At 38.6% G+C, this 23,767-nt stretch overlaps 1 protein-coding gene across 1 annotated transcript in view; it reads left to right on the plus strand.

The window, feature by feature from the left end:
- Positions 1 to 23,767, plus strand: part of LOC139727538 (glypican-6-like) — a 103,838-nt gene that overhangs the window by 35,343 nt on the left and 44,728 nt on the right. Inside the window, exon 2 of the mRNA XM_071638515.1 lies at positions 941 to 1,099. Within this exon, the coding sequence (XP_071494616.1) occupies positions 941 to 1,099 (159 nt within the window). The remainder of the gene's footprint in view (positions 1 to 940; positions 1,100 to 23,767) is intronic.

Consider the following 23,767-nt stretch of genomic DNA (forward strand, 5'->3'; position numbering starts at 1 on the left):
TCGACTTTAACTTGGATTCTTTGATACGCCGAGTGGAGAGCGATTAAGTTCAGACATCTCTGACAACCAAAAGGGAGGCAGATTTTTCATCGCCATTGTGCTCTTCCCGATGCTCTTGCCAGCAGCCATTATAATATGGCATTCTTACCACAAATCCTATAAATTAGTGCGCAAAATGATGACACAACTTCTCAGCATTGCTGAACTTGGTGTCTCTGAGTCTCTATCAGTATCACGGACTAGCTGATTAGATTGTGTCCCTATTCAATGATAGAGAATCGCATCTGTGATAAATGGTCCCTCAGATAACTTCAAAGAATATTTTCCATAATATGCCGACAGAGTTCTTTTTAATGATGTAGGGGGTTGATGGTCTGTTCTCACCCTACAAAGGAACAGAAAGCAATGAGAACTAGTACTTCAGAGGTTTTTCTTCAAGAACTATGTTGAATTTGATACTGTTGAGCTTAAGAATATAATATTTTCTCAAGAATTAAGCTTGTTTGTGTTCTACAGTTTTGTTTTATTCAAGACTATCAATTAGAACTATTCTTTGTAGGTATCCATCAAACACAGTATATCATTCATTTTTACTTTTTTCTTCAGAGATTAAGATTTGTGTGCTTCAAAGTCTACTGATTTAACCAAATTATGTAGAACTGTACCAATGAGAAAAGAGTCTTCAAAATGTGTTGGAATCAATCAGATCAAATCAAATTATTAATCATTAATCATCAGCAAAAGACTGGCTCTGCATATACACAAATCACTGATTGTTTTGGTCAGTCTCTCCTTATGAAGGAGACTGGACTGGTACAAATGGTCAAGATATGTTATTTTTCAATATTTGGGGATTTTTTTTAAAGATTTGAATTATATTTGATTCTTTACATGCATCGCATTCACTCTTTCCCTCTTTTTTTCTCTCCTTTGTCTCCAGGTGACGACTTAAGAGTGTGTCCGTCCGGGTATTCATGTTGTACAATGAACATGGAGAACGAGCTAACACAGATTAGTAGTTCAGCGTTTGAAAACGTCGTGTACGAAAAGAGCAGTATACTTCGGGATTACTTCATTCGTAGGGCAGAAAGATTTGACAGTAAGTACGGTACTCCACGTCTTTTTCGTCTTTTTATTTCTGATGTTGTGGTGGAAGCGTAATCGTATGTTTCTTTTCCTGTACCTCTCCAGTATCGAGAGGAATGGCTGGACTGTACTTGATCCCATTCATTCAAAATTATGTTAGTTGTGTAAAGCCCTGTCTACATAGTTTAGGTAAGAAATCTGCATAAGGGTAATGAAATGACACAATGCCTTTGTTATGATTGCAATGAATGCTTGTGTAACGGTTGGATGACCTGTGTTTGGCAGGCATTTGGGACTTCCACAGACCTTGACTTTGGCTTCTAACAACAACAACAAAAGAGCAAAACAAAACAAAAACAAAACAGTTCCTGTATCCAACCATTCTTATCTAGGATGCGGTATTGTTAATGAAGTAATCGACCAGGAGGCGGTTAGTTGATTGATTTTTCAATCTCCTCCAGCCTGGGCATCTAGCTGATCAGGTAGACACAACTTTTGAGCCAGAAACAGAAATCAATTAACCATGTTGCCTGGCCACTCTCTCTCTCTCTCTCTCTCCCTAATTGCTTTGCTTGGAATTTGCATACAAATAGTTCATGTTGTCGGAGGGAAGCTCTGCTCTTATTCTATCCTCGTTGACTCACGAGATACCCACCAGAGTAAATGTTGTCATTACGATCATCTGACACGTCTGGTGCTATGGGAGATGATGCAGCGAGATGTTCTCATCATTCGATAACATGCTGTCTGTGAAGTTCTAAACTTACAAAGTGAATAAAAAGAAATGCCACCATGAAGATCAACCTACATTTTTAGATGGACAACTTTGTAGTTGTACTCATTTGCAAGTTGTCATGATTTTAGCCAAATCTTTTACATATTTTGGCAATAAGTGTCAACAATGAGACATATGTCAAATTTCAGCTTGAGCTGGTATACTAGAAGTCAGTATGCAAGACATGAACATGTTTATTCCATCCCCTCACTTTCTGTTTTTTCCTGAATGCTGAAAGAGCGTTTTATTTTTCCAGAAAATATGAGCAGCAACTCTTTGAAGTCATGTAAGAAACACCAAAAAATTCAGCATGTGAATTATTCAGCTATAATTGGGTTGGAGAGCTTACATGACCCGTAGCAAACCCGGTCTTCAGGCTTACACCTGACCTGGTATAATGGCCACATTTACTATGCTGTTTGCCACTTAGAGTAATTATAGTTCATTGCCGAGACTGTAATTTTTTGGTGATTACCCACGGAGACCTTGAAATGGCCATAAGTAGAATTTTATGGTTTGATTGATGGTTAATGGAGACTTTTAGACCGTTCATAGTTCAAAGTGAAGCGAAACAATAAAGGGAAAATAATCATCTGAATTTTTGTGGATTTAGAGAGCCTGTAACTAAAACTAAGATTGTAATTATGACAGAATTTTGAATCACCAGAAAATCACAGGAAAACATATGACATAGGTGCCAATTTCATGACCGTATGACAATTTATGAGACCAATATACACGAATATCTTGCTTAAAGGGATGGTACGGTATTGGTGGAGATGAGAATTGGGCTTTTAACCTTTTGTGAGATACCAAGAAAACACTTACGATATAGTACAGAGCATACCATTTTAAGAGGAATTCAAAGTTTATTTGATGAAAATCGGGTGTGGAATGACTGAAACATCCAAAAACAAAGTAAAACAAAGCGATTGTAATAAAGTGTGGGTCCCACACTTAATGAGAATTGCTATTTTTTGGATATCTCATCCATTTCAAAACCAATTTTCATCAAATAAACATTGAATTCCTCTTAGAATTACATGCTCTTTCATATTTTGTAAGAGGTTTCTCATTATCTCACCAAAAAATGTTAGAAACTTGAAATTAGGTCTCAACGAAAACTATACGATCCCTTTAAAAGATGCCATTTAGATATTGTGGTGGTTCAATTTCAGAAATTTTTTATGATTACTAAGTGGGCTGTATGATCTAACTGATGTCTAATTACCTTAAAAAACTACATGTAAAGCAAACTTCTGAAACTTATTCTGTCACTCTCAAAAAAAAAAAAATCTATGAAGAAGTGTACCTTTTACTGAATGTAATGTCTGGGATTTATCGGGTGGGAAATTGGCTCGCTCACAAATTGTCCCCATTAGAAGCCGTACGGTGACTCTGCATAGTACTAGAGTATTAGCTTGAAGGACCACACATGTCAGATTTTTGGAGTGGAATATGTTGTAGATGTGTCCCTTTAATTTGCTGTTGACAATTCTGTTTTGAACAGTGTTGGGAATTGACCTCTCTTCACACTGAGATCCAGAAGCTTGTCTTCTCAAACTTGTGCTCATGTCTTTACTTAGAACATACAAAGTCATTTCCAAGTCAGGTGAAGGTCAGGGTCAAACCATAAATCAGGGCTGTGAAAGTCATTTGCGGTCTCGGGAGAATTGTTGTTATTGTTCTGTAGTGTCTATAGTGTGCAGCAAGGCAGCTTCCATGTGTGTGTGTAGAGAGAGAGAGAGAGAGAGAAAGAGACAGAGAAAGAGAATGGGGGGGGGGGAGATAAGAGATCAGGTGTTCGTATGTGAGTATGTTTGTCAGTATGTATGGATTGAGTAAAGTGTTAAACCAGAAATGTTGGTGTGCGTGAAATTTTCGCAAATTTTGCGAGTAGCCAAGCGTTGGGAGAGTAGAATGCACGCAAAAGTTTTTGTCTACACATTTACATTGAATGGCAGCTGGCAATTTGCAAAAGTTGCATACCATGAAAAAGGCTGTCGGCGGCATGTAATTCAGGAAAGTTTCACGCCACAAATGTTTCTGGTTTTGGAGTGTGTGCTCGTGATGGTATGGAAGTTTATTTTATTTTTGCTTCTCAACATTTTTTTTTTAATAGGCGTGTTTTGTGATATTTTTCATTGTACACAAGTCACAGTCACACTGGTAAAACTACAAGTAATTTATATTTGAGAACACTTTGCAAAGTTTTCCTGTCAGTTCACACTGGCAGGTGCAGTTTCTTGAAGTCCCATTTCTCGATAAGTTCTCCAAGTTTGGGTCACCGGTGCATGTGCGCAATGAAGAAGAAAGCACATGCTGTCTGACAGCTTGGAGGGCATTGCAAATAGAAATTGGACTGGTCATGTCACAAACTTTCAGCTGCATGTGTTCAGACTGCAAAACTTCGAGAAGATTTGTGGGGCTTCAGGAAATTTCTGTTGTAGTGGGATGTTGCGCTGACAAAATTTCAAGAACTTAAACTTTGAGAAGTTTTGCCAATGTGACTGTGGCTATTGTGATATTGGTGAGCTCACAGCTGCTCATGTGAATCCTACGAGAGAGAGTTTTTTTTTTTTTTGAGAAACGTAGCTGAAGTAAAAACAATGAATCATCAGAGTTATGTGACTGTCTTTCATAATTGCTACCTGTGAGGGTAACCTGCTTGTGTGCATAGCATGCTCCTTTAAATATTTACGAGGAGGCCCTCAGATCTAACTTTGTGATATCATGCAGGTTATTGCCAGGATATTATTGTTTTCTGATAGCTCGTTCATGATTCATGGGTGATAAAACATTGAATTATGGCTGCCTAAAAGGCCAATGTTTGTTATCCTTTTCCGGCAAGACTCTGGTGCTGGTGTTGAACTTAAAAACGTACCGGTAAACTACATTCTATTGCAGACTGAATCTTAAATCAACTTGATTGAAGTTTTCGCCAAATTCCCTTTTCGTTTTTCAGCTCAAGGGTGTTAGTTCTGTAGATAATCTTTGTCAGAAACTACATTTTGTAGTGAATGAAATCTTCTCTCAGACTTTGAGAGAAATATGAGAGAAAACTTCACACATGTGGAGTGAATTTGCAAAATTCTTCATAGCCTTGTACACTATAGGGCCTAGCCTTAAGTGTCCTCTGTTGTTTTAAGTGCTGTTAAGCAGTTTTATTATGATGGTTTTTATGTTTCCTATAGCATTTCAAGATGATTTTATTTCAAGATAATAAAAAACCATAATAAATTTGCTGGTTTGTATGTTTGAAGAAATAATTGAAGTAGTTACAGTAGCTTGTGATGCCATTTGCAACCTGAACCAGCATGCTCTTTGTTACTGGCGTTGATCATTATCCTTATGCCAACAGCTAAGATGAATTTGTATACCGATAAGCTAGCATGAACTTGCTGTATTTTGCCAACAACCTCTTACTTCATACCATTCAGCGAGATTCCAGACATTGCTTTTTAAAATGGAAATATGATCATATTGCTGGAAAGACATTGATTGATCCGCATTCGTCATGATGTTTGTCCCAGGGTCTGAGACCATGGAGTGAAATCAAAAGAAAAAGGAACATGTGCAGGAAGGGATGTGGGGAAATAAAGGAAATCTTGAAAAGGAAGTTGTTGGCATGTATTACAGAATAATATTGGTTGCGCCGTGTCACTTTATTCCTCATCTCGAGCCTCTTGACAGGTGCAAATGGGGTTTCAACAGTGTTGCATGTTTCCCATGAAATGGAGTCATTATCCAATTATATGCCATTGATTTTTACTTCATGTGTTAATAATGTGAATGCCCGCTGCATGGCCTGTTTGGAATGGTAATGGAATTATATTTACTTAAATGGGGGAGGGGGGTTATGTAACGACGTTTTACCATCATGACACATCTTTGTAGATCATGATGCACTGTTTGCCATACTAGCCTTGCTGCCAGCCTTTTTTGTTCTATTTTTTCCACCTTCTCCAGCTCTGAGTTCTATGAACTTCTATGTAACAGCAATGTAAATACTCAGCCTCTGTCTGTGCAACAGCACTCGAGTTCTTGATATTGTACCATTATAAATCAGCACTGCATTGGCAAGTACATGATAGTAATGGATGTATTTAGGAGGAGTTGAGATTGTTGAAAGGCTGTGAGTGATGAAGACTTCAATTTTAATTAATAAAGACAAGAAGGAGGTTGGGAGGTGATGTCATAAGCCCACAATTGAACTTTGAATGCTCTCTAAAGAAGGAGGTGAGAAGGGGACTTGCTGAAAACTAGCCAAGGTGCCAAATGGTCATCTCACCTTCTCAGTTCTTGCCTTTTTGCTCCAAAGAAGGTGCCAAGTTGAGCTTTTTAACAAGTTGCTGTCCCGCTATCCCACTGCACATTTCATCTTGCACATACTGTAAAACGAGGAATGTTCGCATGCATTTCAATTTCGCGAATTTCGCGAGCGCCAAGATTCGCTAAATTAAAATGCACGCGAAAGTTCTTGTCTCCACTGTATGCCTTGAATGCCAGTGGCAGTTCGCGGAAATTTCATGCCGCGAAAAAGGCCGTCGGCTCCAATTCGCGAAAAATTCATGCCGCGAATATATCATGTTTTACAGTAGTCGGCCTATATAATCGAAAGGATGTGGATAGCGATCTGTGATGGCTTGGGTTCCTGCAGGTAGCTTTAGTTTCTGTTTGGCTGAGAATTCCCAGGGGACTGTATTGTCACAAGCATTAGCTGTATGTTGTCATGTGAACAGTGGCTGGTACAATTTCCCAGGTAATAAGTCGATGTCATCCTTTTCATTGAAGTGAAAGCTTGAAGCTATAAGAATGACCGGCAAATGTGGTCGGTGATAGTGTTGTGGAAGTGGTTGAGCTGTAATCTCATGGGAGTCATAGAGAATGGCAGATTACCCCTGTAAGAATGTTGTGGTGAGGAACTCGACAGTCATGCATGGTAATGGCAATGACTGGAGGCACTTAAACCTGTTCATCAAGACCAGGGTTAACCCCCTCAAGACCACTGGCTGAAACTCCCATTGAAAATGTACGCAGTAGTCTTGCCTCTGAGTGTGATAGGGTTAACCTACCAGTGAACATCTCCTGTACAATTGGCTGAGTTGTTTGTAGTCCAGGGCAGCACCAGAAAATCAGCAGAAATTGGTTTTTGCAATCTTCTTCGTGGAGGATTTTATGTCTTAGTGCATTGGCTGGCATTGTTTATATTTATGTAATTAGTTTCCTGTGTTTCTGTCATTTTGTTTTTGTTGTTGTTGTTGTTGAGGTTTTGCACTTTCTAGGTGCGACTTCCGGCTGAAGATACGAAGATGGCGTGTCATATTTTCTATACTGCGTTACTGAGATTTGAGGGCGGTCTGAGCGGGGCAATCGAAATTCCATCACACTTGCTTCCATAAATGCCCCGTTTAGAGTTCTCCTCCTAAATGGTTTTATGTCGCGCTTGCAAAATAAGATTGGTTTTCCTCCACAATGGCCGCCTTTTGTTCCGAATGCGTTCCATGACTCCAGGGATACTCCGGAGCTTAGGCGCACGCACAAAGGCGCAGAGTCGTCAATCGATCAAGTTGACAGTCGCCGGGCTTTGTGCCGATTGTTGGTGGGGGCACTTTGTGCGTAGTGTGTGAAATGAATGCCTTCTTACGCACAGACGATCAAATAGTCTCTCCCTTTTTGTGTTAGGAAGCACATATATTTCTCTGTAGTGACTGTCCTGATATTTGGTGGTTGATTTAAAGAAGGCAAGGTAGAGTGGATTGGGTGTAGGGTTCTGCCGAATAATAGGGAACGGAAAGAAAGAGAGCCCTCGTGTATGCCAGATTGAAGGATGGGGAGATAGAAAAGGTAAAAAGAGAGAGGGTCGGTGCAGAAAATATCCCGCGGTGTTGAACTTACTCCCCTCCCCTGTGTCATAAAGGCTCTCCAAACAGAAAGGAAAAGACCCTTTGTTGCCCGTGGACGGTAGTGAGTCTACTTGTTGGACTCACACAAGGGGAAATATATCATGTTCTGCAAAGTACCCTACCTACGCCCGGCAGAAATAATCAACCAGAACAACGATGCCTGAAGAATAGAGGGGGAAAAAAAAGGAAACGGAGTAAAGAAGTATTTGGTGTAGGTAAACGTGGAATTGGTCTTCCCTATTTTCAGGCACATTTGAACTTGACATTTAATGTAAACTACAAATTGCCTTTTCTGAAGATGAACGCCAACACACGGCAAGTTGGACCCCTTTGATGCTAAATTGAATTTTGTGGCTTTTTTTTTTCTTGTTAAACAGCTGTTGGTATGGTCATATTGTGTCTGTACTTGTGAGATTATGGATTTTGGTAATAATCATGATAATGGCTTTTCTGTCGCTTAGCTCCTTTTTTTTTTTGGGGGGGGGATTTGATGCCTATCATGAATCTTGGTACTAAAGTTAGTACCCCCTTCTCTGTCCTGCGATTTCTGTCACAGTTCATCAGTCTTCAATACTAGCATATGATTTGATTGATTTTGATTTTAGTTGATTTTTGTTAAGTGACTGTCTAGGGGAATTGAACCAGGAAGCCAGTGTGTGATAGTTTATAGTCTTAACCACTGAGCCACCTCCCATTTCAAAATAAGAAAGATTATACAAATCGTTCATTTGTGATAAGAATGACTTCAATAATAATAATAATGATGATGATGATGGTGATGATGATGATTGTGATGATGATATTAGAAGAAATGGCAATAATAACATTCATGATTATATGGTGTTATACCCAGGGTAACCTCTTCAGTATTGGTAATGCTGCATTTTAAAGGGGATGGCTAGTAACCGATCAGTGGGAATCAGTGGGAATGCTGAGGGATGATTGTTCCAATCCTTGTGGGATTTATTTAAGAGTACATTATATATCTACTGTTGTGTGAAAATTATTTGCTTCAGAACGGTCTCATATTCAAGTTATGTGCAGATTAATGCCCCGTCACTGACCAGGGACGCTTACCTGGAAACATTAAACTGCACATTACTTGAATATTAGACCATTCTAAAGCAAATAATTTTCACACAAGAATAGATATATAGTGTACTCTTAAATGAATCCCACAAGGATTGGAACAATCATCCTCCAGCATTCCCACTGATTCCCACTGATCAGTTACTAGCCATCCCCTTTAAAGAGACTTCGTAATGGAAATATGCATGTTGACTTGTATTGATTCAGAATACCCTGATTATCATTTATGTGACCAAAAGAGTATGAAAATTTTCACAATATTTTTGTAATAATTTTTCTACTACTTTTTTTCTTCAAATTACTAGAATATGCTTACAAAAAACCTTTCAAACTAAGATTCTGTCAATCACTGGTAAAGTACTACTATGATTAGCAAGTAGACACTGTAATGGACCTTCTCCTAGACCGAGTATAAGTTTATATATGTATGGTCTATTTCTTTCCCTGCAAGGTCTTTTGATCATCATGCTACGTAGTAACATAGGAACATGTAAAATTCCTTCTCGGCTGGGGCAATCACGTCTGAATTACTGTGGTATTGAATACTAGGGTAATTTTTGATTGCACCAATCTCATTGGAGAAATACTATGGTAATTCACTTGGTACCATTCTCGTTCATGAAATACCATGGTATTTGAGACCCGACTGTAAACCTTTCTGAGGTAAGCGCTGTGCATACGCATATCTCTTATGGGAAGAAGACAGGAAGTGCGAAAGGTCACATGAGGAAACACGCCCCTATACGGTCGGTGATATTTCATGACACAATTCACAATCAATGATCTTGTAGGTCTATGTGTATTTCGAGCAGAGTTTTAATCACCACATATAGATACCACGGTATTTTGCAGTGTACAAAAGTATTTCAGGGTGCACACTTTCCATGTACAGCTAGTCTTCTTGACATGCTCTTCCATGAAAAGAACAAAAAAACAAAAAAACAAAACCTCTTAGTAAAGGTCACCTGGAGTGATAGGGTTGTACACCAATTCACCAGTGCACTGCAGGCCCCCGTCAAAGTTTGGGAACATGACCTGCCCAGGGTCAGTCTTGGAAAACCTGCTGACAGTTGGTGGTACAAACAACACTTACCAGAATTGGGTCACCAGCAATCGCTAAATCTTTGCACACACAATGCTCACTTAACGTCGTAAGAACGGAGAAGTCTGTTCGCTGATGACTAATTCAAAAGTTCTGTAATTTGGATAAAAGTTTGTTGTCTATGTGCTCAGAGCAGCCGTGCAATACATTTGCATTATATATACAAATATTCTTGTTAAGAGAGTCCAAGAGGTGATGTATTGTTGAGAAATAATTTTCAAACAAACAGCCTAACATTCATATGCTGATTTTTTTTTGTTCAGTTTGCAAATGTACCTCACTTCGCTTTTAATACTTACCAATCATTATAATGATAATGATAATGATAATAATCAAGTAAAGCTCATCTTATTGATAAGATGTTCTATTCCAAAAATACATTTCTGTGTCATTTGATCCTTTGTAATGAATATATGAATTCTTCTTATTTCCAAACTTAATGACAGGAGTCAATCACTGGTATAGTATACAAAACTGGGGCACTGGACTGTAAATTTTATTCCCCTGAATTCTATCATCTCTGGTAGGTTGGTGCAACCGAGGAGATACTAGGCTTTACCTCCTGGGGGAAATTAAAGGAAACATTCGTTTTAGCTGTTACTTTGTGTACAAACCGAAAACTACTTGGTGTAAAGTTATTTGATTTGTTTTCTTGAGAGCGTCATTCGTTTTAGAAGAAGCGGTGGGTCTGTTCCTGCCAGGATACGAGACTAGCGTGGAAGTTAGGAAACAAATCACATTTCCCTTCTACTTCTTGACTTGAAACCAGCGCCGAATTTACCGAATTCCACCTGGGAGCCAGTGCTACCAACAGGAGGTCACATGACTGACACCTGGCTTTGTTATTTCAGCCATTTTCTACCCATCATGCTCAGCAGGAATCTAACGAGGATCACATGACAGTGTTGAACAACATTTCGGGGGTGTTATTATTCCAAGTGAAGCGAAGAGAGTTCTGGCTGTGAGAAAGCAGAGGAGAAGAAAGAGGAGAGGTTTTTCTTTCCTTTCTTTTGTGTGTCTTTTGTCACGGCTGAGGCAAGACTTGAGTATTATTTGAAGGATTCATCACCATGGCAACAAGCTGTTGGAAACACAAGTTGACCCGTAACCTCTTACAAGATACTGCAGATGTGTTCATATGCTTTTTTACTTTTTATGAGTGATAAAAATTTGAGGAGAAAATGTCATCCGCGGAATATTATTTTGATGGCAGGCTGTGATATTTCTGATGGGGCAGATTGAACAAACAGTGAAAGGAGTTTTTAGAGAAATTTGACAATGAAATCCAACGAATGTCTAAATACCTATATTTGACACATGACAATGGTTTTCCTAACGATAACATGCTTGTGTGAAGGTTGTAGGCCTATGTGGACTGCAACTTAATTGCTCCTTTTGACAATAAACAGTGTTTGTGACAGTGGTACCTATTTTATAACTGTGTTTACTCTCATAAGCCTTCACTGAAAGTTTTAACTCTTCATTTTACGTCAAAGAAAGTTTGTAAACATCCTCCAGGATCGAAAGTGATTCTTTGCTTACAGTTGCAGTCACACGGTGATTTCTGTGAAAATTTTAACAATGAGTTCTGCACCAGCAACATTACGGTCTTGTCATACGGGGACGTTCAGGATGCCCAATGCGTAGTGTGCTTGCATGACTTACAGATACTCATATAAGAGTACAGAGATTTTTGTAATCTCATAATTATAAATCTTTTTATCAATCTATTGTGTTCACACCACTGCCTTTATGCGCAACCACTTACTCTTTGTGCTAGCGCCTAAGTTTTTCAGTAAAATCTCATAGCGTCAACTTTGTCTAACTTTTGCCAAGGCATAGCTCTGTGAGGTCTGCCATGCTGTGCGGACTGCCCCGTTTTTTCCCAGTATTCACTCCCAGCATGGGGGTAGGTAGGTTCAGAGTAACATAAGAGTGGGCAACGCTCTGCCTCACTGCGAACATTCCCCAAATATCTGCCACAGTTGTGCACACACATGGCCCAGGACACGCCAAACCAGCGCTGGGACATGAAACAACATTGGTCAGGATTGGGTTTCTACCAAAAAGCCGCTGTAAGAAGAACAGTCCTTAAGGTCCCCCCCCCCCCCAGTTCATACCAATGATTGAATTTGGCAGCTAGCTGCAACCAACGACAATATTTGGATTCACACTGATGCCAGTTAACGTGATTCAAATCTCAAGATTTTTGCTTGTGTGGACATAAAAATCTCACTAAATAGCGCAGTTAGTATCGTGATCCTATTCTTTGGAAATCTTGTGATAATTTCTGAATTATTGCAATAATTTTAGAAATAACACAATAATTCACATAGAAGAGAGCCTGTGAACGTTTGAACAAAAAATCTTGAGATTTTTTTATCCCGTCGTCAAAACAACGTCATAACAGTGCATGAACAAAAGGGCAAGGGTCACCATTTTGGTAGATTTTGGACCTGGTTGACAAATCATTGTGATCAGCAATTAGCAGAATATTTCTGTCACATCTAAAAGGGCACAAAAATCTTGATGTTTGGATCGTGATCGACATCTTGCTATTTTGTCTGTGTGAGTGACAGTAGTGATTGTGATTGTCCCACATACTGTCATAAATGGATACAGAGGTGAAAACGAAACAATATCCACCTCATGGAAAGGTAACACATCACCGAGTATTTAAAACAAGCTGCAATGAAGGTATTATGGTATTAAATTGAAATTATGATAATTGCACGTATAGATGCATGTGACACAACAAATGTTTATTAGCAGATTAGAAAGAGCTAACGACTGTTCGCATTTTAATTCTGTGTAAGTCTTTGTGGTGCATTGTATCTCTAATTGGAACTTTTTGATGCATTCAAATCAGAACCAATTCGGAATTGATAGATGCTATTCTGGATTTTCCATGACCAAAGAGTACTCTGGAAATAGATCGTCCTGGGCAGTGATGAGAATGATGATCAGTAAACTAACTTCCCTGTGTCCTATTGAGACAATGGCAATCAAAACACATTTCTAGGAAGTTGAATTCATATCCTGACTGATCAGTTGTTGATTTTTTTAGTAGAATTTTTGGAAAGTAGCATTCAATCAGAAACATCCAGTACACTTTTCAAGTAGAGGAAGTAAGCTGTGCTAATTTTTAATACTGATGTTTCATGACCAAATCATGTGAAGTGAAATCTTTGTGTCGCAGAGCACCAAGTGGTACAAATAAAGGTGAAATGTACATGTAGTTTGAAGTTTTGTTTCCATTTTAAATGTGAAATGGGGCATAGAAAACATTGAGGCTGTGTGAAACTGGGAGTTTCAGGAACATTAGGACAATCTGGCTGAGTTTGAGCCTAGGAGGCTGGATATCATGTATCGCTTTTCTTTTGTGGATGGGAGAACTTGTCTTGCTCCTTGCGACCTCTGAAAGTGCTTCCTCTGAAAGTGCTTCCTCTTCCACCTTAAAGGGATGATTCAGTTTTGGTTGAGATTGGGCTTGAGGTTTCCAAGGTTTTTTTTAATGATTTTTTTAAGGGATGATGAGATGTCTTATGAAATATGAATTAGCATATATTTCTAAGAGGAATTTGAAGTTTGTTTGATGAAAATTGGTTTAGAAATGGCTGAGATATCCAAAACAAAGCAATCCTAATAAAAGTTGGGTCCTACCTCACTTCAAAACTGATTTTCATCAAATAATGTTTGAATTCCTCTCAGAATTGTATGCTTTTCAACATTTCATAAAGTAGTTTTTAAGTATCTCGAAAGAGTTAAAAGCTGAATTCTCACAACAACCAATGCTATACAATCCCTTTAACCCATTGAAGACTAGTATCGAGAATACTCAGGCAGGTGTGTATGGGAAATGCATGTTTATAGCAAAATCAGCCTGTCCCCAATGGGTTAAAGGTATGGTACAGTTTTGGTTGAGATGGGGATTCAGCTTTTAACTTTTTGTGAGATGATTAGAAACCACTTTATGAAATATGTAAAGAGCATATAATACTAAAGAGAAATTAAAGGTTTATTGAATGGAAATCAGATTTGAAATGGCTGAGACATCCAACAGCAAAGTAAAACAAAGTGGTCCTGTTGAAAGGTGGTTACCACCTTTTATGAAGACCTCCTAATTTTGGGATATCTCAGTGAGCCATTTCAAACCCGATTTTTGTCGAATAAACTGCCAATTCCTCTTGTAAGGATTGTATACTCTTTCATAATTCATGATTAAAGGTTTCTCATTATCTCACAAAAAAAGATGGAAGCCTGAAACCTCATCTCAACCAAAACTATACCATCCCTTTAATGAGGTAGTAGGGATAAGGAAGGCATCGTCTAACGTGTGACTGTGTGGCTACTTGTAAGCCCTTCTTGTCGGCACCCATTTCAGATTTTATTAATCACCATTCCACGTTAAGAAAATTGTCAACAACATAGGACATTTCATTCTTCTTGAAGGGGTGAGGAGAGGTTGATGACGTTATACATGTTGAAGATAGTGATAGCAATAGTAGTAATTGTGGACTGGTTTGCATGGATTTGCTTTTGTGTAAGCAATACTTGAGTCTGTGGTGTTATTCAGTATGATGTATTTTCAAAGGGAGTCTTGCAAGATTTTTAGTGATATTTTTAGCCTAAAAGAGGTCTGAAAAGGTCAGGCTTTACCCTTGCCTGTATATGTGGGTGGCTATACTCGTTCAAGGAAATGCTAATAGTTTGTCTAGGGTTTACCCTTGTGCATTGTTTGCTAATTTGTGGATGGAGTGCTGATATCAAGGGCAAGCAGGATTAGATGGTTTATTGATCACTGTAATCGTGATAAAACAGAGGGGGATTTATTCCTCACCAGTAGGAAACCATCAAGGATTAGGGGATAACTTCCTGAACTTTACATTCCTGCTATAGCCATCTGAACAGTACATAGACAGACTTGATAACAGATATTTGTTTCAAAAGAAATTGACTCCCTTGTAATTCTTAATGAGTAGGCCTAATTACAAACATGTCAATGAATTCTGTAATGATGATTACAAAAGATTGAAACTGAGATACAATATTTATAGAATTGCTTTGAAATATTTATCATTTAAATTGCATAAATCCTCTATTCACAGTATATAGAATAGTAATCATAAACAACTAACCCATTAATGCATGTGCCTCCCCCTTCCATGACTACAGCTCCAATAATTGTCCAATGAGTGTATACATTTAAAAATTATAAGGCTGGACACATATAGTGACTTTTGTTTGTTTGTTTGTTTTTTTGTTTGTGTGTGTTTGTGTGTGTGTGTGTGTGTGTGTGTGTGTGTGTGTGTGTGTGTGTGTGTGAATGATAAAAGGTTACTTTAGTGGACTGAAAATGTCAGTTTTTTTCAGCCAGCTGAATGTCAAATATGTGTGCTAATCATCATATTGCTTGTGGTTTAATCATTTGGTTACATCAATTTTCCTTGAATGATGACCGATGACTAAAAAACATTTTTTCCCCCTCGTTTGTCATTGCTGATGGCAGTGTGCCTAAACTCTCATGCCAAGACAGGTGTGACACTTTTGAAGTGACCGGTCAATGGTCAAGGGATTGGAATAGACTCAAATTGTCTTGAGTCATGTTGTGATCAAAAAGAAGAGATGCATGACTTTACAAGGTGTGAGAGGACTGATTAAAACTGGACTCAAGCTATTGTTTGAGGTCACTACAGAAGAGCTAAATGACTCAGGACTGTGGATCTGGCCTTGGTTAGCGGGGAAAGAAATGGCCATATGTGGCTTGAGATCCTCTGCAGTGTCCAGCTAAACAGGAAGACTTTGTCCATAGGACTGACCAGCAGGATACTCATCCACTTGTTATCAGTTTACATGACTTCATTTATAGACCAGAAAATGGATTTTGTTATCGAGTTACATGTTGAAAGCCAGAAGGTTATTCACACCATGGAAAGTCCATTAATTATGAACTGGTTCCAGATTGACAAAACTAAAAATGAGAGAGAGATAGGAGATCTAAAATGAATGAAATGTATAATTTATGGATGAATTGAACAGCTTGGGCAGTAGCATGGGAATACATGTACCATGCTATGGGGAGACTGGCCTGACTTGGATATATTTGGGAATTTCCGTAACAAAATGTATACAACTTTATTAGTAATCTCTTTGTAAATGTAAGCACACACACAGCTGAATAATCTCAACTGGAATCGAACGTTATTGATAAAGGTATACTGTACGAGCTGAAATTTTCGCGGTGGTTTTATTTTCGCGAATTCGCGAGTCGCCTTTGAACTGCAAAAATAACAATGCGCGAATAATGAAGTTCAGTTAGACCCTCGCAACCGCGAAATTAACAACACGCAAAAATGTCCTCCAACTAGCAATTCGCGAAAATATCTGTACGCGAACATTTCAGCTCGTACAGTACTTCACTGCGCACATTCGCTAATGGGCATTACTATTCCAGCACGAGCAGGCCTATGCTAGTCGTGTCATTCAAATGTACCCCGGTGGACAGTGAATGAAGACGGATTCAATCTGGGGGGTGTTTCATCAACGAGTTCGTCGGAGGTTTTCACCGACAAATTTGAAAAGCTACTGAAATCCTTGCGTCTGATTGGCTGATTGCAAATTTGTCGGTGAAAACCTCCGACGAACTCGTTGATGAAACGCCCCCCTGGTCAATCCACTCTTCCCACACTACAGGGTCTTTGAATACAGAATATACCTTGATGCGTCTTTCGAGACAGTGTGTGAGAAATCTGAGTTCTTTGACCGCTTTATTATAGCTGAACAGGAAGCCTCATTCTTGTTGACATTTTGTCTATTTGATCACACGTGTCCATGTGATGTTTTAGTGAATACCGATAACTTAGAGAGGATGAGTAATGAAATGCCCATGTCAGATACAACTGTACCAAGGCATTTAGATGTATTTCTGACTGGAGGAATTTGAAGGGCAATGTGTGAGCAGCTGTTTTCTTGTGTTCCAGGAAGGAAACTACTGTAACCATTGATGCTGCGGTTTTACTATGGTGTCGTTTGTGGGGAATTTTGATGAGGAAAACTGCTCCTGAGATTTCGGTAAACATCCTTGATAACCACGTAGAGCACATTATTAGGAGCAGAGGGCTGCGAGGTTCATGAACGGACACATTGTCGTATTTCCTTCTTTTTCATGCTGATTCCCTGGCCTTGTGACACAATTATTATGTGACCAAATATTTGTTAAATTAATTAGACTTTCTTACTCATAATTATATTACACTGAAAAAGAATGCTTTTTAAAGTAAAAATCAAAGAGAGATAGATGTAATTCTCTTTCATTTTCCCTTTGACCTCTGTATACATTTGTAGCTTTGTCCTTCTAGAAGCTTGACTGCAATACTTATCTTGCACAATATTCCTCTGCTTTTATCATGACTTGGCAGGCTGAATTATCTATGTTTTTCTTTCTGAGAATACAGAAACATTCTCAGTCCTGGCATAAAAAGAAACGTTACTGTGTATTTCTCTATCTGTCCTTCATTCAGTGACTGTTTTCTTTCCAAGAAAGTTGATTTTCATCATCGACTCATACAACTGTATATAGTCTTCTGAAAGTCATGTGACTTAAATTGACTGTCACATGACTACTGAACTGTGTGAACAGGCCATGAGAAGTTGGACCAATGACAGAACAATGGCATTGTGTCTTTAGCTTGTTGCCACAACAGACTTCAGTCTAATTAACTCCTTTGTTCCTTCATGCTGTCTATTTCTAATTAGCTTTGTTCATTCCAAGGTACCTGTAGTCAGTGCACTTTTGATTAAAAGGAAATTTGGAGAATGGATGCAGTGAAGTAAAAAATATCTAACTGTAGAGATATTCCAGAAAGAAGGGTGAAATGAAGTGTAAACACAGATGTTCTATCCCACCAATTGCCTTGGCTGTCGTTTGCTGCTATGGTGATGGGCCATGAACACTAAGTCATGAAAATTACAATTAACTCCTGAAGTTGAGTTCAGATGACATTTAGTGAGGTGAAGTGTAATGATACATACATGTACCATGGTATTAAGGGGACAATTCAGTGGATGGCTAACTGTGGCATGTGTGTTATGTCATCATTTTCAGTCTGTAGCCATGAAGTAGACTGGATGCCCATTGATCAAGGGGTGTGTATACAAGCTCAGCAAACTCAGAAGGATTTAGTAATGTATACCACTTCAGATTAAGAAGTAATGGCCACTGTTGACCATGCAAAAAAAAAGGCTTGTTTAATGAAGTAAATGGTAGATTAGGGCAGATTAAGAGAAAACCCGGGAACAAGGAACTAAGTGCTTTTTGGACTCTTTTTGATGGAATGATGTGATTGTGAAGATAGATGTACTGTGAATGTTGTGGGAAAATGTGGCTGGCTGTAATTAATACACAATTTTAGAGAATGAGTATGTCAACATGATTAGGCCTATTTAAAATTGTTTAGAAATTTGTGAAGGGTAAATTCAGCAACTGATGAAAATTATTTGATTCGATTTGATTCAACTTTTGAATCCTCACAGGGCAAAAACAGTTGCAGGTTTTCTGATGCCAGTTTAGTGATGAGAAAATGTTAACCCAGATAATTCATGTTTTCATTAGGCATGGGCATCCATTCAGTGATTGTTATCACTTGATTTAAAAAAGCTACAGCTCTATCATTCTCTGTGAGTATTTACTCCTGATAGTAATTCTCATCTCATCAGGGTTCATTTGATTTGCCAAGAGAAAAAGCAATTCATTACTTGATTAACAATTCATGATTTGCGATCATTCCATATGTTACGAGGAATTGACTTAATATTGAGGACATCTCTATTATACATCAACGGAGGGGGATGCTTTAATTGAATGTAGGTGGAAGACAAATGTCTTCATAACAAATGATGCATCGTGTGTCACATAATGCAACACCTCCCGCAATCATCGCTCCACTATTTACCCGGTTCCGTCTGACAGACACGGGGTTCATCATCACTCATCCCGGTATATCTTGTCTCCTCGCTCCTGTTTCATCCTCGGCAAACAAACCCCAGGTATCGCTCCTGCCTCCTCATGTTAATGGAGGACACCTCCTCGTGTCCAACCTCAACCATTAGCAGTCATCACTCCTTGATGGCAAAAGTCTTTTCTTTCTCATCACCCATTAGGTTCACTCCCCCATATTACAACTCCCCCCCCCCGAAAAACAGATATATTCCCCAGAACCCCCCCCCCAAAAAAAAAAAACAAAAACAAAAACAAAACAAAAACAAAAACAAAAAACAAAAACAAAAACAAAAAAACATGCACACACACACACAAATCTTCTTTTGATTCTGGAAAGTAATTAATGTCTATAATATGGCTTTGCAAGAAGCTTTATTTTGATATTCAAATTAATTATATATATTTTTTAATTGAAAGAAGAAGAAACCCTTATTGTATTCCATCACAAGTGCCTCTATCTGTATTGAAGCTTCTGTGATGTATCATTTTTCATTGAAAATATAATTTTGTCTAGGAATTTTGTATGTTGTCACAAGAGCTTCTAGTTTCTCTGCCCCCTTGTTAGGACCCTGAGTGAAAATCCCATCATTCCTTCGTGTGTTTTACTCACAATACAAGACATTTGCCTTGTTATACTTCCTCTATTCTCAAGAACTTGCATCCACCAAACCCAGCACCAAGAACTTTTATCTCTTTGTCTTCATGTGGGAACAAAAGGGAGTTACTTCATGTTTCAAGTGGATTTGGTTTAGTGTTTCATGGTCAAGAGAGAGTATATGTCAGTTTAGTTAATTTTGTTTTGCTTTTGTTTTTATTGTTGGCATAGTTACAAAAAGTATGATGCCACAGAGCAGCATTTGATTTAAATAAAAAATATAAGACTGTTCAGCTCTTTTCTAAGTGGAAATAATTTATGTAACTGGCAAGGACACGTCTGTATGGTAACCATCTTGTTGAGCTTATCAAATGCATAAAATTTAGCTTCTCGTATAATGCTCCAAGTGTCTCTAATGCATATAAATAGCAAAATGCTTTATGTTATGAGAATGCAGGCTTATGATATAGGCCTACAGATTTTACTTTGTATACTTACTTTATTTTAACCCCATGATGATATAGGATGATGCCTGTTCATTAACTGAAGCTTGTGATCTCAAATGTACATACATTTTCTGTAAATTATCGAGTTAAATATGTTGGGAAGGGACAAAAATGTGGGCAGGAGTAACTTAGACTATACTGGCTCATAGACAAGATTATGGTTTTTAGACTGATTTTCATTTCATTTAAAGGGAACGCAAACCCAAAGAGCAATGTGGATTGAGTAAAAGCATTTAATTAACATTAGCAGAACACATCAGTGAAAGTCTGAGGAAAATCGGACAATCGGTTCAAAAGTTATGAATTTTTAAAGTTTTGGTATTGGAACCGCTGGATGAGGAGACTACTAGAGGTTATGACGTATGAGTGGACAACAATATAAAGAAAATGTTAAAGGAATTCTACAAAAATTCACTTTTCTAGCAAAATGAAAGAGTACTTGAGTAACCGCTTTCGGAAAGCAGGGGGAATAAGTGCTACCCCTAACATATGTCAGTATCAAGTTGATGGAATGTGTAATTTTCATGAAAAATGATTTTTTATTGAATTCCCTTTATATTTTCTTTATATTGTAGTCCACTCATACGTCAGAACCTCCAGTAGTCTCCTTACCCAGCAGTTCCAACACCAAAACTTGAAAAATTCATAACTTTTGCATCGATTGTCCAATTTTCCCCACACTTTCACTGATGTGTTCTACTAATGTTAATGCTTTTACTCAATCCACATTTCTCTTTGGGTTTGTGTTCCCTTTAATTCAACAGTTTGTTTGCAGAAGTTGCTGAGATGCTGTATTCGGGAAGACTATTCTGCAAACTGAAGGAATATATATGTGACCCGCTACAACAAAATGATCCTAAAGTCGGGAGAGGTCGATTATTTGAAAATTGCATGATATAATCCCCTAATCTTTCTGCTTTACATTGATATATAACACATTTTATAAAAATAATCGGCTGCGGAGATATCGATGTTTAAAAGAGAGCATGTCGAGACGTCTGGAAAATCACTGTTTCGAGAAAAGCGCCCTAAAAGTCTTCCTTTCGACGCAATCGCGATCAAGGGACACGCAAGGCAGTTCTCACCTCTGGACAATAGAAGGTAAGCCCTAGCAACCCCCGAAGAGTTCATTCAAGCACATCAGCGTCGGCGGTCTCCTCACCAACCAATCAGTGACCAGGATGTGAGAAGCGGCTGAGCATAGTGCACCCCGCCCGCACGCACCAGTCGACTGGGCAGTGTGCGAGCTTCACGCTTCGGTTAGCAGCAAGTAGCAAACTGACCAATGAGATCACTCTGGTAGTTGTTAGGGGCGGAACCTATCTGTGGCGCTCAATCCAAATTTTCGTACCAGTATCTGCTTCGTTGAAACGCCAAAAAACATGGCTCAGAAAAACGCTATTTTTTGGTCTTTCCTTTGATCATTTTGCTTCAAAATTTCGACAGATGATAGAAGACATGTTAGACTCCAATAATATATCAAAATCAGAAAATCGTAAGTTTTGACCAACTTTAATGCTCTGACTTCAAACACGATTTTCACGGCTTCGACCTTGCGCGACTTTAGGACCTTTTTGTTGTAGCGGGTCACATATTTCCTCAAATCAAGCTGAGAATTCTTGTTTGTCCAGTTTCACGTTGTGACCCCCAGACTTCCTGTGAATGAATTGTATATCATGCAATAGCACTGTAGCAGTCAGCGCCTGTATGGATTTGATTTTTTTTTCTGACTTGTACCCCTATTGTCTTCAGCCTAAGCCCCTCTTCACTCATCCCAGAGATACATTTAGGTATCACTGTCCAGATGGCATGCTTGCTCCTAATCCACATCAACAAATCAGAGACAGTCTGGTGGAGGAACATTTCCTTGACCTATTTCTGCCCCCTCTCTCAATTCCTTCTGCTGCCTCTCTGTGACTGTTTTCACACGGGTCGAAAAACGTAATTGCCATGCCGAATTACAATTACGATTACAATTAGAATTAGAATTATTGTCTGTATGCAAGACCGAGGTAGGCTAAGCAGATTCTGCAGCTTTTGAATTTTGGAGTGAGGACAGGAGGTGTGGCTTCTTTCCAAGTACTCATGAATCATTAATCATTAATTAGCCTGAAGTTTAGAAATTCATGTTCCAGCTTTTCTAGCACTAGTCATTCTTACTATTAAAAAAAAAAATATGAAAAATAACACTTTTGGGAGTAATTTGATTGTCCATTGAAGACATAGCAAGTGCTCACACTAAAGGACAAGTTCACCTTCATAGACATGTGGATTGAGTGAATGCAGCAATATTAATAGAATATATCAGCAAGAGTTTAAGGAAAATCGGACAATCCGTTTAAAAGTTATTAATTTTTGAAGTTTCTGCTTAGTCACTGCTGGATGAGAAGACTACTATAGGTTGTGATGTCACATGTGTACAATGACATAAAGAAAGTATAAGGAAAACTTAAGATATATTCACTTTTCTCGCATAATAAGAGAGCACTTGACTTCCCTCTTTCAGAAGGCAAGGGGAATAATACTACCCTTAACATACGTCAGTGATGAGTCGAGGAAATGTGCACTTTTTTCAAAAAGTACAATATTGTGAAATTCTCTTTATACTTTCCTTATATCGTTGTAGCACATGTGACATCATACACTTTAGTAGTCTTCTCATCCAGCAGTGACTGTTCAGATACTTTAAAAATTCATAACTTTTGAACGGATTGTCCAATTTTCCCCAAACTTTCACTGATGCGTTCTACAAATATTGCTGCATTCACTCAATCCATTCCAGCGTGTATATGAAGGTGGTCTTGTCCTTTAACTTGTTGAGGACGATTCCTGATTATTCTCGGGCAAGTTTCTATGGGAAAAGCGTGATGTAGCAAAATCAGCCCTTCCTAAATGGGTTAAACTGTGAAACCAGAGATTCCCTCTGGACAGGTGCATAAACTTTGTTGGACCCTGTACTATGAGATGACATAAGCCAAGTGACTTGAACTAAGGCTATCTCTCTCATGCCCACCCCCTCTCCACCCTTCCCACCCATGTGATGGGCAGCTAGCTTTCCCCCTTAGGAGCTGCATGGCTCCGCTCCTTATACCTTCTCTGGCTACCCAAGGATGTCATTCTCCCCTGAGTTGTTAGCCTCATGTCAAGCCTTCAAAAAAAAGCCGTCAAAAAAAAAACACTCTCATGCTGTTATTTCAAACACTTGCAAGTACATCTACAAGAAGGTCTTTGGAAATAAGGGAATGTGCTTGTTATTCATGCACATAGAGGAAGTTTAAAGGACAATTTCACCCAAATATATGCCTGGATTGAGTGAGTGCAGCGATGTTAGTAGAACACATCAGTGAAGGTTGAAGAAAATTGGAAAATCCATTCAAAAGTTATGAATATTTAAAGTTTCACTGCTGCCATCACTGGTTGAGAACAGTACAACAGTTTGTGATGTCACTGCAGGACAACTATATGACGAAAAAAGTAAGATAGTTTGATATATTTTCATATTTCTGTTAAAATGAAAGAGAAAGATCACATGACTTACATCTTTGAGAAAACAGGGGAAACAAAATCACCCGTCGCATGTGTGAGTAACAAGTTGAAGGAATGTGTACTTTTCATCAAAAAAATTAATTTTGTGAAATTCACTCTGACCAATGGCATTGCTAGATTCGTCCACTGGCCATCAGAGCAAAATGAGTACACTTGCCTCTTGG

The sequence above is a fragment of the Diadema antillarum genome, unplaced genomic scaffold (assembly GCF_040938485.1).
Source record: "Diadema antillarum isolate AM-2024a unplaced genomic scaffold, OU_Dant_1.0 seq00000135_RagTag, whole genome shotgun sequence".
NCBI classification, from domain to species: domain Eukaryota; kingdom Metazoa; phylum Echinodermata; class Echinoidea; order Diadematoida; family Diadematidae; genus Diadema; species Diadema antillarum.